This window comes from Gambusia affinis, linkage group LG02 (genome assembly GCF_019740435.1).
Source record: "Gambusia affinis linkage group LG02, SWU_Gaff_1.0, whole genome shotgun sequence".
Classification (NCBI taxonomy): domain Eukaryota; kingdom Metazoa; phylum Chordata; class Actinopteri; order Cyprinodontiformes; family Poeciliidae; genus Gambusia; species Gambusia affinis.
The window spans coordinates 13,103,700-13,121,772 of NC_057869.1; the positions used below are offsets into that span (position 1 = coordinate 13,103,700).

The 18,073-nt window shown below is 36.5% G+C and overlaps 1 protein-coding gene across 1 annotated transcript in view; it reads left to right on the top strand.

The window, feature by feature from the left end:
• Positions 1 to 17,765, top strand: part of LOC122842636 (CUB and sushi domain-containing protein 1-like) — a 415,097-nt gene extending 397,332 nt beyond the window's left edge. Inside the window, exons 67-74 of the mRNA XM_044136693.1 lie at positions 606 to 717; positions 837 to 1,016; positions 1,734 to 1,796; positions 2,360 to 2,521; positions 4,470 to 4,582; positions 8,415 to 8,502; positions 8,720 to 8,846; positions 13,493 to 17,765. Coding sequence (XP_043992628.1) covers positions 606 to 717; positions 837 to 1,016; positions 1,734 to 1,796; positions 2,360 to 2,521; positions 4,470 to 4,582; positions 8,415 to 8,502; positions 8,720 to 8,846; positions 13,493 to 13,652 — 1,005 coding nt within the window. The 3' untranslated portion in view covers positions 13,653 to 17,765. The remainder of the gene's footprint in view (positions 1 to 605; positions 718 to 836; positions 1,017 to 1,733; positions 1,797 to 2,359; positions 2,522 to 4,469; positions 4,583 to 8,414; positions 8,503 to 8,719; positions 8,847 to 13,492) is intronic.
• Positions 17,766 to 18,073: the final 308 nt, after the last annotated feature.

Genomic DNA, 18,073 nt, shown 5'->3' on the forward strand with positions numbered 1-18,073 from the left:
AAGAACAGCACACACCCGCTAGAACGAAGGCAGCAGCGTCCATAAATAAACCAATAGAAAACTTTGAGATACTACATAAATAGTACTGCTGTGGCAAGGCTTTGAATATTAATAACTCTAATGTAAGTCTAAAGGCTGGAACTCAGATAAGTTATTTAAACAGGTAATAAAGAGATTATTTTCAGTCTTCGTTAAAGTTTGCGTAGCTGAATTCTGAAGTAGAAAAGAAGACTGTTTTTGACACCGGAGTTCAAGTTTAAGATTCTCAAATATTGATTGACAATCCAATTCTTCATCTTCAGTCCCCAAACAAGATTGAAACACTTCTTTAAGAAAGTTATCGCAGTGAATTGGTATATTAGCAGTCATGTGATGTACATATTCACAGGAGATGAGTCAGAAAACTGAAGGGTTTTTTTCATCCGCACAGTCTTGATTTCTTTTCAAATGTGCCTTAAAAGCTTTTTCTCGGCACCTCCTCACCTTGTTTGCCTGCTGAATGTGTTGTGAATTGAAGGTTACTTTCTGTTGAATATGGCGTGGTTTTCAAATAGAACAGGCTAACCTGAATAGTCTTTCTGTCATCATATTTCAATGATACATAGGTGGGCAGTAAGATTTCTTTCAAGTGCCGCAAAAACTACCATATCCTCGGTTCGACAACAAGAACGTGCCTGGAAAACCTAACGTGGAGTGGAACTCAACCTGAGTGCATAGGTAAGGATTGACTCAGGATATAACTATTACCTTTTCGCATCAGGCTGTGAAGAAATTACTTGGCTGTTGAGTTGTCAAACTTTAGAATGTCATACATGTTTCTGCTTCTCATCACTCAGCTCATTCATGTCGACAGCCAGAAACCCCCAGTAACGTGGATGTTCGCGCTATGGACCTGCCAACTTTAGGATATACACTGATATACATGTGTCAAGAAGGTTTTTATCTGTCTGGTGGATCAGAGCACAGAACCTGCAAAAGTGATGGAAGATGGACAGGGAAACCGCCGCTCTGTAAAGGTATTCAGAAATTCTCTACTTTTAAAATGGTTTAATCCTGAGTTTAAAATCAGATGTTTAGATAGAGCCAAGTGACACATCATTTTTCAACAAGATAATGAAAAAGAATGATGAAACTCAAGACGGCTTTAATTTGTGACTAATATCAAAGCGTCATTTGATAGTAATCTTGTATGTGCCAATTATTTTACCAATCAAATTACAGAAGTTATATCTGTATTCTGCCGAATTACATTAAGGTGAAAATGTGCTTAATATTTATTTCCACGAAGTTGTCATTAAGACAGCTGTTTATTCATATTTTAACAGTTTAATGGATAAATTTGACAACACATTTCAGTACTAAAAATCATTTATTTCATCTCATAAAATATGAAAAAATTCAAAGAAATTAAATTTTATTATTCGATAGCTTTCAGGCCTCAGTGATTGAGGAAACATTTATAAATACAGCGCTATAGCATGTAATGGATATATATATAATATGAGTCTGACTTTGTGAATTGAATTACTGATATAAATGAACATCAATTATATTTTAAGATATTGAAATATACACCCACCCACTCTTCTCAGTATTGTTTCCAAAATTATTTTATTTTCTAACGGAAACGAGCAACTTTCTAGTTTTTTCTTTCTTTCTCTTTACGTGTAATTTATATAACGTTTTGAACACAAATCAAGCTGAACTGAATTTTAAACTGTCTTTCATTTCAGTTGGAGTGAAAGTAAATCCCAAAGGCAGAGGGGACTCAGACATCCAGAAGAATAAGATCCGTGGTATGCAGAATGGACTACAAACAGCACATTAATATTAATTGAAGAGTTTTTGCTTCATTGCTGATTCTATTTTTCCACTTTTTTTTTGTTGAATTAATTACATTATTTCTCAGTAAGCATGAGTGTTTCAAAAAGAATTTCCCACGGAGAAAAAGATGCTGACACTGTAGCAACGAATGTTACTTATATGGGTCACAGATCAGTAGAAGCCGTTTTTACCGAACAGTTCTTCAAAGTGCAAGAGTGTTAAGAGTTAAATACATCAGCTCAAATATGATGAAACACATTTTGAATTAAATAAATTATTTCAAAGTCAATCGTTAGTGTGAAGGAGACGGTAAGAAGAGAAAAACATCACAGGAAAAGAACTTGTTTTGAGATTCTTGCAAGAATAGAGCAACATCTTTGTTTGATGCGAGTCATGTCTGAGGCAGAGACTGACCCCTCAGTCGTGATGGAAGAAGAGGCTCAATATGTTGCGTTAGGATATTTTAGCAGCTGTCAAAGATTACTTCTCCTGTTTTGTTAAGCTTTAGTTATTTATCCATGTATTTCTTTCCAAGTTCCAGCAGATGTCTTCTCTCCAAACTCGGAGTGGAGTGGTTTCTACGAGTATTTAGGGAAGAGGCAGACCACCACCTTTGCAGTTACTGGGTTCAATGCTACCAGCAGCCGAGTGAACGTCACATTACTGGAGACCAGCGGAGTGTCGATCAGACTGTCAGGTAAGAGTATAATTTTGGGGTTTTAGATATTATTATTTAAGTCACATTATTTAAGACCATGCTTTTAATTTCTCTCTTAAAATACTTGGTAGGAGGACAGAAACTGAGCTCAAAGACTAATTAGCATGAGCTAGATCGCTGTGCTTAGAGTCACAGAACCCTGTTGCAAGCATTTTATCTCATAAAATATGAATGAAAATAATGTTACCTTAATCCCAAAGAACCAAGGAAAATATTCAAAGATAGTCAATGTGTGGAAAAAAAAAAAAAAAAGATTTTTATGCAGTGACACCTACTTTATTATCAGTGAGTTAAAATGAGTGAGACCCCAGAAGTTGAACATGTACGGGCTTTAAATCCAGTGTAAACAACATGTGAACATTTCTCTGAAGGTGAAGAAAAGTAAGTAAATAAAAATCCATTTTCACTTCTTTGTTTTTAAACTTTTGCAACCTCCTTTTCAGGATGTCCCACTGTAAATGTGCAGTGAGCTGTACATTTATAAGTACAGTTTCACTGATGTGTGGCTGCTCATTTTACAATGTATGAGAGAAAAAGGACAATAGAAAGTATAGTTCTATATTTTTAAAGGCATACAAAGAAACTAAACTTCAAACACAGATCCTGCAAATGCAAATGACAATGAAGGTGATAAGTAATATTGAAATATGGTATATCCCTAAAAAGAATGTATTTATTTAGTTTTGTTTTGAAGAAATTTTTTAACATTCCATCTTGGAAAGTTAAAACAAAGCGTGGCTTTGATGTAACTGTATTTTGGCTTTAAAGGAATCTTTTCTATGGTTTTCTTTTGTTTGTTTTACTCATTTCCTGTCCTGCACTTTTAACATTTTCAGGTTTTGTAACTATAAATCCTTCAAACATCAACCTAACTTTGTGGGATTAACCAACGTTTTGTGAACATGTATCAAAGAACTTCTATAAAGTCAGAGAAACTATTTTAGTTGTATCCTCCCACAAGGATGCTGGAAAGGCTGAAAAGATTTGAATTGGGGTTCTCAGACTGCCGTGAAACAGTCGGAAATTGGCAAAAAAAAAAGAGCAGTATTTACCTGTGCTGCTATTGATAGTTTTTTTTTAGCCCTGACAACTCTCTTTTAAAAGATCACAACAAAGTCTTAAAGTAAAACACAAAGAAATCAATGGTTGTTTTATATTTTTTCACAGTGCAGAGTGTTAATGTAGGCCAACGAAGACATGAAAAGTAACAAGGCAGAATAAATGGGTCAAAAGCCAACTAACTGTAGGAATCTACTTGATTAATAAATCCCAGCCGTTATCACTTTACTACCCAACCTTAGAATGCAGCTCACAACAAAATTTGCTAAAATTTCACTGCTTATGAATACTGGTACATAAATAGTGTCCTTGGGTTTGAGACTTTTTGGTGAAATTAAATTACATTTTTTAGCCAATGAGAACTTACTATCTGATAAAATAAATAAATGAATGAATATTGTAACGAGCCCATAAAAGAAATCAAAAGAGAAAATTATCTTTTAGGTGTTTATTTGCAAATTAAAGCTGATAAATGTGCGGCTTTTGGATTCTTTTTCTTAGAAGTTGCTTGCGTGTCTGCTGTCATATCGACAATCAGCTGCTTTTGTGTTTGCACCGTATTTACAGAGACATGTTGCTAAAGGCTAAATGTCATGTTTTCCTCCCATATTGTGTTATATCCTTTTTGAAGGAAAGACAAGATGATCATTCGAAATGTCAAGGTGGCTCCTTTTCTCTGCCTGCGACAAACAAATCTGTTTGCTTACCACCTGCCTGCCTATCCGTATTTGTCTCTTCTGGCAAAGTCCTCGAGTTTGACAAGTTCCAACACAAATCGGGAGATAATGTGCCATTGATTTATGCAAGATTTAAACACTAGTCAAACTGTTTGCGTCTGCAATCTGAATCTTTGCCTCTATCTTTCTAGGTACTTACAAGTCAGAGGAAAACCAGCTGCTGTTGAAGGTGTACCAAGTGAAGGGGCCAACAGAGTATTACTACAGCAAGTTTAAAAATGACAACTGGGCCATGGATGGATATGTAAGCAAAAGCTTCTTTAGTTACAGGCACTTGCAGGGCTTTAATCAAATATGGCAAAATAATATTTTATGTTTTAAAAGTAAGCACTTCATGTCTTGTTTTATGTACTTGTCTCAAAAACGAGATCCCTTTTGTTAAAGTAATATGTCATCCAAGGAGTTGTTCTGCTTGTTGTGACTTTTTGCTTAATAACTCTTACCAAAGTTAATGCTGTGTTGCATATCTGGGTCTAAGTGTTCGAGTCTGCTTATTCTGCTTGTCGTTGATATCCCTAATTGCCCATACTTTGCATTTCCATTACAGGAAGACTGTAATGGAAAGGTTGTTGTGTGAGGGCATTCTTTGACCCCCGTTATTTATACTCCAGGAACCAGGACCAAATAATAATACCCAGAAAAATGGCTCCGTTAAGGAGGCATTACTTACTCACCTAGACAGTACTACACTGCAGGATGAATGGAGTTTTCTGATGGGATGTTGCTTTCTCTCTGGAGGAGTATTCACACTATTTTGATTTGGTCATCTCCTACTTTAAACTCCACTACAACTCATATTTGCTGTACCTCGTAAATTTCACAGCTGAAGTTTTTCGAACATTTGTTTACAAGCAACACCTTAACCCAGTTACTTGTGTTAATTGTTGTACATTGCAGTAATAAAATCTGCTTACCTTTGTGGGAAATAATAATCAAATAAAATATGGACCTCTACTGTTTTTGGAAGACAGGAAAAACTCACATCAAAGCATTTTATTGAGGAGAAAAAAACATTAAAACAATCTAATCCCTCAGGATTTTTTAACATTAACCCATTTTTAGTTTACAACAAACAAGGCACACTTTAGGATGCTGTTTGGTACATCACTGTAGAAACACATCCAGCAGACATCCATAGTAAAACAAAAGATTCTTGAAAACTAAATTATGCATTAAAACATCACACTGTGCATAGTGGAAACATGCCTATAGATTATCAGTCCTTCACTCCTTACTCTGTCAAACAGTATTGCCCAAGAATGTCTTTTCCCAGAGAATCCATGACCTGAGGAGATGCTGTTCTGCATTTCATTCAAATGTTGTTCACTTTCTTCCTTTAATAACCTCTCATGCCTTCTCTCCTCACACTGCACTGTGTAGTGTGTCTGGATGGTTTGTGCTTAAGGTGAACCTGAACCTGGATGTAGGTATTTTTAGATGCGATATCTGTTGGCATGAGTGATTATGATTTAGTTTCTCTTCCCATTTAGAAAATGATAATATATTGGGTTCCGTTCTTGTTCTTCTCCTCTTTGAGACCGTGACGTGACCTTAAATGCTTCTGCTATCAGCTATGATTACTGTGAGCTAGCTAACGTCAAAGTGGGAAAGCGAATCAGTCCTGCATGACTACAGAACCCAACACATGAACCTCAAGGCAATCAGTGTGTTCTAGTTTGGTGATCCTGTGAAGAAAACGAATTAAACACATTCCAGTTCAAGTCAGATCTCCTAGATTGAGATTAATTTCTCCCTGTGTGTTCGGACACATTGCTTAGTTCTGTCTCAGAACTGTTCATTACCGTATTACCCATAGTGCCAGTTTGGAAAGAAGGTAAATCTCATCTGGTAATAAAATTATACTATGAATTGAATGTTTTTTATTTAAATTTAAATCCACTTACCCATAACAGACTTAAAAATTGACTCTGGTTTCAAAATATCTTTAGCGCTTTATTAGTACTTCACCTGAAGAATTTTCTCTAAAAAACTCCTGACAGACAAAGACAACAAGTATTTTCAACCATTTCTGATAATCATATTAGTGTGATGATAAATAAATGGATTTTACTTGATAGTGTAAGTCTTGGACAACACTACCCTCTGTTTTTTAAAACATGGCAGCTTTAAGGGGCTTGTGAAGGGTTATGCCTAACCAAGGAGTGATGGAAAGGTTTAAGTAATCATATTAAACAATCTGTGGTACTTTTTATGCATTTTGATCACATATCATTTACGAGTTTATTAGTACATGATCACAGTACTTCTTTCAGTCGACTTTGTGTTTCTTCAATAGAGAGGACTTTATGAGGGAAAATGGATTAACTTTGATGCTATCAATTAGATGCCTGTTTTTAAATAATTGTGTGGCACCTGAAGTTAAGGGCTTTGATCAGCTCATCGTACCATGCACAGTCTTTTTTTAGTTTCCTTGAGTGTTGCAGCTCTAAAAATTAAATAAGGAGCTACACACGATAGGCTACTAAAAGAAATCCACCATCGGAATAAAAAAGTGTGCTTTCATTTCATTCAGACAATGCATTATATTTCTTGATGTAATATAACTACTGAGTAGTGCTGCAGCTCTTTGTAATGACAAAAATGGGGGTGAGTCTGAATTCTCACTTTACTGGTTGCTGTAGAGTGAGCAATTGCCTTTCTGTCATAGAGGCCCCAGTTAATGGCTGAATATACCTTTTTGTCACCATGAGTGGCCCAGGCATGCAGCTGAGACTTCCAGGAACTTAATCTTCTCACCAAGCAATTGTTGTAGCATGTAACGCTCTGCAGGGCTTAGGCTTGGAACTCAGTTCTTATTGAGCTAATGTGACATTTAACTTTGTGCCTTCATAAATTTCCTGTGGCGTGGATAGATTGTATTGTCTGTATTTACACTTTGGATGTTATCAGTCATTTAAATTAACTTTCTATTTAGGGAATGCCAAGGAGAGAAAGTCAGGCAGTCGGTTAAATATTTTTGGGTGATATTTGAAGCTGAGTAAAAAGCCTGGATGCCTCAGAGTCCCTGTAAGGGCCGAGAGAGCATGAACATTTAAGAGAATAGCTAAGTGATGCTGAAAGCATACTATAGCTACATTTTATGGATAACAACAGTTTTTAAGGAATTTGTTGTCTTTTTCAATTTTTATTTAAAGCAATGGGAAGATGGGACTCATTAGCAGCTTTTGTTAAGTTCAAGCAAAAAAAAAAAAATCAGCAGCTAAATCTGTAATTCATCCTTCGTAACATACACAAAATAGGTTTCTTCCTTTAGGTCACTCGGGATTAACAACATTTACATTTGCTATACACTAGAATGAGGGTTAGGGTTAGTCAGAATTTCACATGCATCCTTTGCATTTGGTAAATTTGCTTTTTTGTGACCTAGATTAAACATTCTGGGTATTCTTCAACAAGCTTCTGACAATAACTGTTGGATTTTCCATGATTATTTAGCTTTCAGAGTAAAATCTTCTTCCTATCTCAGTATCCTTACAATCTCATTATCCGCCCTCATAGGTGCACCCCTTGTTTCACTGTAAATAATGAGACTTTCCCACCAGCTCCGCAAGCATCTTAGAAGATCCTTTGCTTTTGTTCATTGCACACCACAACACGATCATCTGGGGAACACAGAATCCGTCTCTTTCCAGAACAGTACAATTGCTGGACAGTCCCATATTGTTTGTAATTCTTTCAACAGATCAACATTGCAACTTCAGGCATCTGGAAATTGAAACTAAGAATAGTTCATAATTCCCCTGCCTGAAATCTGTCTGATGTCTTTACATTTTTTTTATTATGTCACAGAAGAAGGCATTATGCTTGATTTGTGCCTCAGAATACAGTCAAAGGTCTGCCTCCATGTAACTCAAATATTGTGAATTAATTTATCAGAAGTTTACATTCTCATTATTCAACCTAAAAGTATAGCAATGTTAGTTTAGATAAATTTCAGAATTTGTTTTGTCAAGTTAGAAAAGGAAATATGAAATTATTCTAATCTAAAAACAAATAAGCTCGTTGTTGTTTACAAGTTTTTTTTTCTAAAACCTGAACCCTCTCCTGTGTTTCAGGTCACTGCGGAGTCTGACCAGAAGACTTTCATTTACCAGGGACATATTCACAGCAAAGACTTTGGCAAGTTTTCTCTGACAAGACAAGGTGGGTCTGCTTGGCAGCACCAACACACTGTTTTCATAGCATCATGCGACAAACATAGCATTTAAAACAATGCATTTCAAATGTGTTGTTTGGGATTACTTTATTTCAGAACAAATCTTCCAGGAGCATACTGAATAGAAATGTGAAGCAAACTGAATCAAGTGTTTGAGTTCAAGAGTTTATATGTACATGTGGGTTTATCTCTTCGTGACTCTAGGTCCTGTAACCACGGCAATGAATCCATCAAACCCATACACGAACAGCAGCTCTGTGGCAGCGGCCATTTTAGTTCCCTTCTTTGCCCTCATCCTCTCTGGGTTTGCCTTCTACCTCTACAAGCACAGGTAAGCTATAGTCTCATTGGCAATCCTTCAGAAAAAGCAGACCAGCAGCAGAGCAGAATACAAAACAGCTGTTTGTCCTCTGTTTCTGTAAACACACCACCAAAAGGTGCTGGCTGTGATACCTGAGCCTGTTTCTCTGAAAATATGTTTTAGTTTGTATTTTATTCTTGGGATCAGTCTTAATTTTAAACACAGCTACACTTTTCTGTTCTACACGTTAGTTTTGTGTCTTTATTTTTTTATAGTTCAGTACACTTAAAACACAAAGACTGAATAGAGTAAAAAATTACTACAAAAAGAACAAAATCTTATTGTATTTCCTTATAAGGTCTCCTGCAAAGTTCAAGAGCAGGAATGCTTTTAGAGCAATGTATAAAGTTTTTTTGTTTTTTGGGGGGTTTTTTTGTTTGTTTTTTCTTTTCAGAAAAAGCATTCAATCTAAAAGAAAATAATTGATTACTAAACAGTCTATACTTGTACAGGAATGTTTAAGTGATTTTTTGTTTAGGTAGTAACTATTCCATTATTTACATTACCATCAACAATACAGAGTTGCATTGTCACAAATTAAAACATAATCAAACATTTAATCTATTTTAGTCATTTAATTCCAGAAGTGAAACTTCGATTAATTCTAAACAGAAAAATATTTCAATTTGATCTATTTTATTGAAGTTTTGGTAATTACAGAAAGTAAATTTATTACAAAAACTACAGCCTAGTTAGAAGTCAGTTCATAAAATCTGAATTGGAAGTCTCCCTGTACCATCCTTTTCAAAACAACTCTTGGAGAGAAACTCAGCGCAGCGTTCTTGCTGTTGCCAAATGCATCAAATTTAAATTATCTTTCTCACCTTCTAAGCATTGTTGTCTGAATTGATTGCTGAGTCTTGTTCATCCCTTTAGATCCTGCGGCTGGCTGGTCGCACAAACCAAATGTCATCCCGACATCGTTCTCTCAACCTGACAAGATTACATACGCTTATGTACATCAGCTGAAGCAGTAATGAGACGGGCTGACTTTTACCCCTCTTGCCACATCTGTCCTTTTACAAAACACATGTAGACAGTTAAACGGGCCTTTAATCCTGCCACGAGGTGTTTTGTGAAAGGCTCTTTTGACTCCCAACTGCTGTTGACAGATCGTTAATCTCTCCCAAAGTCTTTAATGAGCGTTGCCTCATTGTTCTCCCACGGCTGCAGTTATACCTGTTCTTAAGCATCATTTTCAAATACAATTTCCCTCCTTTTAACTTTTCGTAAAATGCTAGTATGCAGCACTTTGAACAAACAACTGTTTTAGGAATGTCCTTTTATGGCTCACATTCTTTGTGGGTCATGTCAGTGACTGTGCTGGACAACATAGTAGTAACATTTCTGCTTCAAGCATTTTTTTAAATTAGTTTTAAGTAATATTCTAATTAAAATATAGGAGTTTCACTTTTAAAATTGAAATACTGAAATAGATTAAATCTTTGGTGATGATACATCTCAGTCGCACATTCATTTACAATTGAAACTACCAGGTCTTGTTTGACAAACGTTGCAAGTTGCAGTCTGCAGTTCAAATCGATGTACATTAAAGCTGCTGGTTGTATGCAGGACATTGTCTGCTGACACAGATGACAATGAGAGACCAAAAAACACCTGGGGGCCTGGTGGCAGGTAAGACTGGCACCTGTCATCCATCTGGTTCTAACAACCAGACCTCCGCCCGCCGCCACATTCTCCGTCAAATTTCCCATCTCTTGTTTTTAGTTTGCAATCTGTTATTCATGCTGTTTAGTAAGGCTGCACAATATTACGTGGACCTAAATTAAAGCTTAAAACACAATTTTGGGACGACTTGCATCAGCAAAGAGCAATTGGGGTGATGTTTTTCTGAAGCAGTGCAGCCCTACTGTGTCCAAACAGCAATCATTAAAAGCTTTACCAGGGCATTTTATTTTGTCTTTGATCTCATTGTCATCTCCCTGTCAGCATGATGTCATTAAGACCAATCTTTAAATTGTAAATGAGTAAAGTTACTCATATGCTTTGATACACTCTTGCATTAACAAGTTTGTTCATACTGTATCCAGTATGAGGCCTTGCATTCATTATACTCTATATAGTTAAATCTCTGCAGGCATGCTTCAACATCTACACCACTACAATGGCAAGCCGACAGAAATATAAATTAATTCTTCACATGCTGATGTAAAGTAGTTGCTTAATGAGAAACTAAAGGGTTTGCATGTGTGTGTGCTGTGCAGATTTTTTTTTTTTCTGTTGTGATTCGTTTGTCTGTATAGTTTCTACAATACTGTCAGAGCAATTATGTGTGCCATTTTTCATTTTCCTGATAGAAGGAACGTTTTTCACCTACAGCCATGGCCGGTGCCATGATTTAAGCTTCTTCCATGCAGGGAGGTCCATGCCATGTGTTGGTGTGCGCAGTTTTGTAAAGTAATGGCTTGAACATGTAGGGTAGGCTTAGTGGCTCCCCAGGGTTGAATTTCCACCATTGCTCACACACACACACACACACACACACACGCCCGCATGCACACCCGCGTACACGCACTCTTAATGAGGTCAGAATCAAACAGCAGCGGCACTCCTCGCTGCAAATAGTTCCACAGGGTGTAGAAGTAAGTGATTAAATCTAACAGGATTAAAGGAACTGATTATCTAAAATGTAATCTGCAACAAACAGACAAATTAGGAAAGTGTATTTGTCAGTCTTAAATCTTCAGTTATACCACTGTTTAAAATCTTAATAAAAAAAAGCATGCTGTGAACATGTATGTGTATTAAAAATACATGTAGATGTTTTGAACCGCAACCATGGGAATTCCAGCTTATTTAAAATGTTTGGACATTATATTTTGTCACTGCTTTCACAATTTTCCCCTTACAATCTTTTTTTTTTTTTTTTTTCATTTTTACTTATAACTTTCTCACCCTAAAACTGTTCAGTCATCGCTGCAAATCAGCTTGTTTAAAAATAGATCTAAAAGGAATGTTAAATAAATTTAATTTAATGCATTTCTGACATCTACAGATTTGGTTTTGAGGGACAAAGTTATGAGTCATACCTATAAACTTCTTAAATTATTCCTCCCATTTGTGAATGGATATGAGGCATTAAACTGTCTAGTTATTTCTGAACTAATGTATCTCCCTATGAACTCCTGTGAAATTAAATGAGCTCAGGGGATCATGCACTGCAAATCAACACAGTAAAGCATGGAAATGTTTCTACAGCCCTGGCTAATGTGAGCTAATGACTAAAACATGATCTGGTTACTTCTAGATTACTAGCAATAGAACTTTTCTTCCCCATTGTTTACACTTTACCACCAAAGATTAGAGTAAAAAGTACCACTATTAACAACGTCACAAAAATACAGATTCTTTTATCCAACTTAAAAGTTTCTTGATTTTTTAAAATTTGATTATCTAAGCCTTATTTTGAAAATTGCACACAAACCTAGAGGGCAATGGACTTAATTTCAACGTCAAGACTCCATGTGGAGCTCATTTAGATACAAGTCAATGTTACTTCTATATATGGTCTTGGTTTAAACCAACTATAATCTCTGCAAGTATTAGTTACACAGAACGAAATTATCCCAAAATGTCAAAATGTAAGGCAAAAGTTGCAGATTGCGTCATTTGATTGAGTCCTTTTTGTTAGTTGTGACATTGTAGAGCACAGTGATTTGCAGATAAATAATTTTTATATGAGCTCATTTGAGAACCAAACATTGTGGTAAAATGGTAAATATTATGGGATATCTACTGTACTGAATATGATTTTCACAATACAAAAATTTCAAGCTCAATGCATTTACTAAGAAAATGCTCAATAGCAAACAATACTATTAATCATGGTATGGCAGAACTTTGAGCCCAGGAAGTGGTTCTTGATGAGAGAGCTCAGACCTATGGAACAGTCACTCATATCTGCAATGCTAATATCTCAACAGATTGTTAGCTTATGTAATCCAGCATTAGCACAACTACATGTGAGATTGTTCAACATTTCTAAAGAGGGTTGAATATGTTTTTGTTGTTGTTGTTGTTTTTTATGTGCCTGACTATTGTTGGTCAGGTGAGCAGTTCTTCGGAGGGGAGGGCTGAGTGTTTGACTGAGTGGCACAATGTAGGCAAATGATTGGGTTTCTCTATAGTAATTTGGACGCAAATTTGCATTTTTGAAAAATCCTTCTTTACCACTGATTATATCAAAATATTGATTGTTTTGACAACTTGATCACTGACAAGTTGAAGCAACACATTTCAATCTAAAATGTTGTTGGAACAATTCTAGATATGATATAACGCTAAATATATCATATCTAGTGTTAGATGTATGAACCATTTAGACATTGTTTTGAAACATTTTCTGCATTATTTTTGAGCCACTAAGCCTGAAAAAGTAGGCTTTACAAAAAAAATGACAGCTAGGAATCAAAACGGTAAAGCAATTTCTCATCATTTAAAACTCTGCACACGACTGATTGTGTGGTTTGTTTAGGATTTTGTGTCTGAAATCCTTGTTGAAATTGGCTTTGTTTTATATATATATATATATATTATATGATTTATGTTAGCAGATAAAGTTGTACTGGTTATGCAGTGTTGCTTCTCTTTTTCAGGACCCGTCCAAAGGTCCAATTCAACGGCTATGTCGGACATGAGAGCTCCAATGGGCAGGCATCATTTGAAAACCCAATGTATGACACCAACATGAAGCCCACGGAGGCTAAGGCAGTTCGGTTTGATACCACCCTGAACACAGTCTGCACTGTGGTGTAGTTGGGCAAACCTGTCTCTGCCCATAAAGCGGTTCAGACCACCTTCATGTGGCGGTCTGCTGAGTGGTGTAACCAAAATAGAAAGCAAACAAACCTAATATCTGGACTTGTCACCATGAGCAGCCTTTGTGTTACATGCTGGTGCCCTGCCAGCAAAATCTTCACAATAATGCAGCTCTACTCCACTTCCTCCCACTCTGATGGCATTTTTCCGCTCTGGTTTGAGGGAGGAAGACAGAAAATATAGTTGATACTGACAAAAAAAAAAGGCAGTAAATCACAACCTCATCAAATATCAGAAAGTCTGATTTCAGGAGATTACTGCCTCAGCTACAGTTGTTGTTGGTTTTTTTTTTTGGCACTGTTGCATTTCAAGCATGTATACAGATGGCATAGCTAGTTGACCTGCTGCTAAGAGCATGCTCATCAAGTTTGAAGAATTGCCCTTACTTTTTCTTGGAAAAAAGCTCTGCAGCAAGGGCCACATAACTAAATCAGCAGTAGTTATTTCCAATATCATCCCACAACTCCCATGCCAAATTTGCACAGTGGTACAGGCTAATGAACTTCCCCGCTGCAGGCCAGATTTGGGTTTGACCAACACGAGGTTTCACCCTCAGGGGAAGCACATACCTTTCATACACTCACAGATATAAGATGGATCCCGTATAAAACCTTAGATATTTACTGGTGCTGGACCAAAATCATCCCACTGACTTTCCGTCCTTCTGGATTTGACTAATAAACCTTTTACAGTCTCTCTTGTGTTAGAACCTCATGTGGGTTCCACAGATTTGCGTACATTTAAAAACCAAATGCAGAGATATGATTAGTTTAATGTGTTAATTTAATATTAACCTGGTGGACATTTGGTGAACAAAAATCAGGGTTAGATGGGAGTTAGGTTTGAAAATGTTTTAGCCTATTTAGAGAGCTGAGCGACAAGCAGGACAATCACAGAGTTAGGTACGATTAGTGGACAGATATTACAACAATTTGTTTCATGGATTCTTGTAATTTTCATTAATTTATGCCACTTTTATGCCTTTTATGACAGCACCATAGTACACTGCAGCTAAATAGGTTAAAACATAGCAAATCAAGCCTCTCTAAAGTATGTTTTCCAAAGGCTTTGCGCCAACACCAAGAGTTATCCCAAGCTAAGCGAGTTTTTAACATGTTCAAATATTACAAGAAGATAGTTAATACCTATAAGTCCTGCACAGAATTCAGTTGTTGAAACATAAAACCATTCGGTTGCATTGTAATGCCTTTGCAGACTATGGACTGGTTTCTAGAAGCTTGTCAAACACAATCAAACATTTGGTTTTTTTTCCTGGACTCGCCACAATTCTGTGCTTGGTGGCTTAACAAGTGGAAACCTGGAGGCAATAAGCTGTCAGGATTGTCAACTGCTGCAATCAACTGTGCCCAAATCCAGGAAATGATTTGTTCTCTTGTAACTCTAGTCTGGACTATCAGCCGCAAGATGACTGATTCCTTTTCTACACTGAACTCTCCAGCCACAAAATCTGAAATAAGATAAACTGATTTGCTGACAGACTGGCTGACTGACAGCAACTGGACAAATGGACGCAGACAAATAAGGGCAGTTAGTTACTGTTGTCAGTCAAACTAGCTGTAAAAAGAGACATGGACATGTTAGAGTGGAAACAGAGACATCAAGATGTCTCTATGTGTCTCTTCTGGTATTTTTCTTCAGTGAAGATATCGATGAACAGACTTGTATGTTCAAAAGCCCAGCGGCTTATTGGGACTTCCCAAACTACAGCTGCTGGGGACTCTAAAATATAAAGTTTATATAAATCGCACAAATTTTGCACTAGTGTTATTATTTTTTTGTTTAGTTTTGTTTATGTTCATGTGTTTTTGGTTTTGTTTAGGTTTTTTTTGCCCCAATTGGGACGAGGGAACGAAGAGAAGATTTGGGAACAGAAATGGGTTTGCTAAAGGAGTCATTCAAAAAAGAATTTTAATTCAAAAGCTTCTATCTTTAAAAAGACAATATGACTAAATACAGGGTTACAGTGTGTTTGTATATACACATTTATATTTCTCGCTCCCTGTTAGCAGTTGTTTATTTGTTGCCATACATGCTAGCTAATCAGAAATGTGGGAGTTCTCATGTGAAAGAGATTGACAGGAAATGTTGTCAGTTTCTTGGTCTTTCTGAAAGCTTTTACTTGCTTCAATGTAATTGGTAGAAGAAAAAAAGGAGAACATCACATTCATTAAAAGCCAGTAACAATAACTTGCAAAAGGCCTATCCAGAAATAGTAATTTACACAGATTAAATTAGCAGCTTTTTTCTTGAAAATGGGACAATTTTGAGTATTAGCTTTCAGAAAAGCCCCGCAACCATTTCTCTAACCATCTTTAAAAGGCACATGTTCCTTTCCACCGCTATTATTGTGCATCCTTTCATCACATTACATATCTGATGCACACAGTCTTGTTACAACAGCCTTTTCAAAGAGCACAGAGAGTTTGTGATTGGTTTGAGAAGCGGTCAGCAGTCAAACAAGTTCATGAGGAAGGCAACATGCACATTTAGGGTTGTCAGCAATTATATCCCCGTATTATTTAAGAAATACCTCATCAGCAGAAAGTGTGTCAAATCCTTTATTATGAATGCTGGATCATCACTGCAACAAATATTCAAGCTTACGGACAAACTCATCCCGCCGATTTCCTGGAAATTTTAAATGTTGCTCTGACATCCACAAATCTGTAGGACTCAAGAAAATCCACGAGTTTCAAACACTAAGCTTGTTATTTTTCACAATGTTTTCTCAAAATACTTTTTTTTTAAACGTTGCTGCACTTGGTTTATGTAACAGATTTAATTGCTTTCACTGTGTCTCCTTTGTTGTTTCCAGGGTTTGTTTCATGCTTCACACACAACATTCTGAGAATATTCTTGTACATCCAGCATTTGCGTTAAGCCTCATGTTTTTTTTTGTTGGTTTTTTTATGTTTTCCATGTTTTATTTCATTTTATTTTTTCATTTCTCAACCACCATCCACAGCACAACCACAAAAACCTTCTCTAAAATTTTATTCATGTGCTAGTAGATTAGGGACGTGTAAAGAGAAGAGCTTCCAACAGACAAAATAATGACATCTTCTAACTAATGTGTCATATTTCTTGCAGAGAATAGTCGTGTTAAATGTAGCTGATTATTCTGAAGAACTCAAATACCCCAAAAGTGTGCATGAGAAGATTGTCAAAACTCTACAGCTTTCACCTCATTTACTGGAAAATGACTTTGCCCCAGACCTCAGTGCTGCAAATGAAATGCCGTTAAACTGGTCGAGTCTGGATAGACATTGTTTTACGTAAAACAACCATTGTGCTGCAAAGAAAGAAAAATTGAGGAACAGAGCAGCTCTTAAAAATATTTCAGCAATACAAATGACATATTCAGAATCTCCATATTGGAATAAACAAGACATCTGTAAACACTGTAAACAGCAGTGGAGCGTCTGCTCACAGTCATGAGCCACATCTCTTCCTTCTTTCTTTTTTTTAATTGCGAGAGAGCTTTCTGTGCTTCTGGTTTTAATTGATTTGATTAATTCAGCGTAGATTTCCTATGGAGTCAGGAGTGCATAATAGAGCCTGAAAATTAGAGGCTGGTTTCCAAAACCGTATTAAAAGGTCTAGTTTTATAATTACTGAGCGATATCTGATCTCCTAGTGTGCCTGAAAGAGAGAATTTGGACTGTTTTATGTATTCAGGCATGCTACAATGTAACTGCACCACCGCGGTTAGATCTGACATCCTCCAGGCCCATAAATATACGGCATAATGCAGGATGTCATTTTGTGCAGATACTGAGTTTCCTGCACGACTGTCAAGTCTTTGTAGAATTTCTATAAGCACACTTCAACGCATGCTGAGCTCAGAACAGGATTTTCCACCCACTAATGTTTCAATATTTCCCCTGATAACCAGCTCTGTAGTGACAGATGTCAGGCGCTATTTGACTTCATTTTGTTACAAAAACAGATATCCCTCGCAGATGTTCTGTGAAAGGTGGGCCCAGTCACATCTAAAATGTGCTGTAGAAATAGAAGCCCATGGCAGGAAATGTTGAATTAGTAACCTATTCTTAGGTAATTGTTATATTCATACCAACTGTATTTGTGTCACATTACAACCACAAACACCTTATCCATTTATGTTATTTATATGGTCTGTAATCATGCTTGTTATTTTATGCTCTGTTCCAGGTGACAGTGGGGTTCACCCTGGACAGGTCTAGCCTTATTTGAGGAGAGAGAACATGTCAAGGACACACAACATGCACACACAGAGACTAACAGAGACGTGAAGAGATTGTGGAAACCCGTCTGTGGGAAAACGTTAAGAATTGTTTTTGATGCATGGGACTATT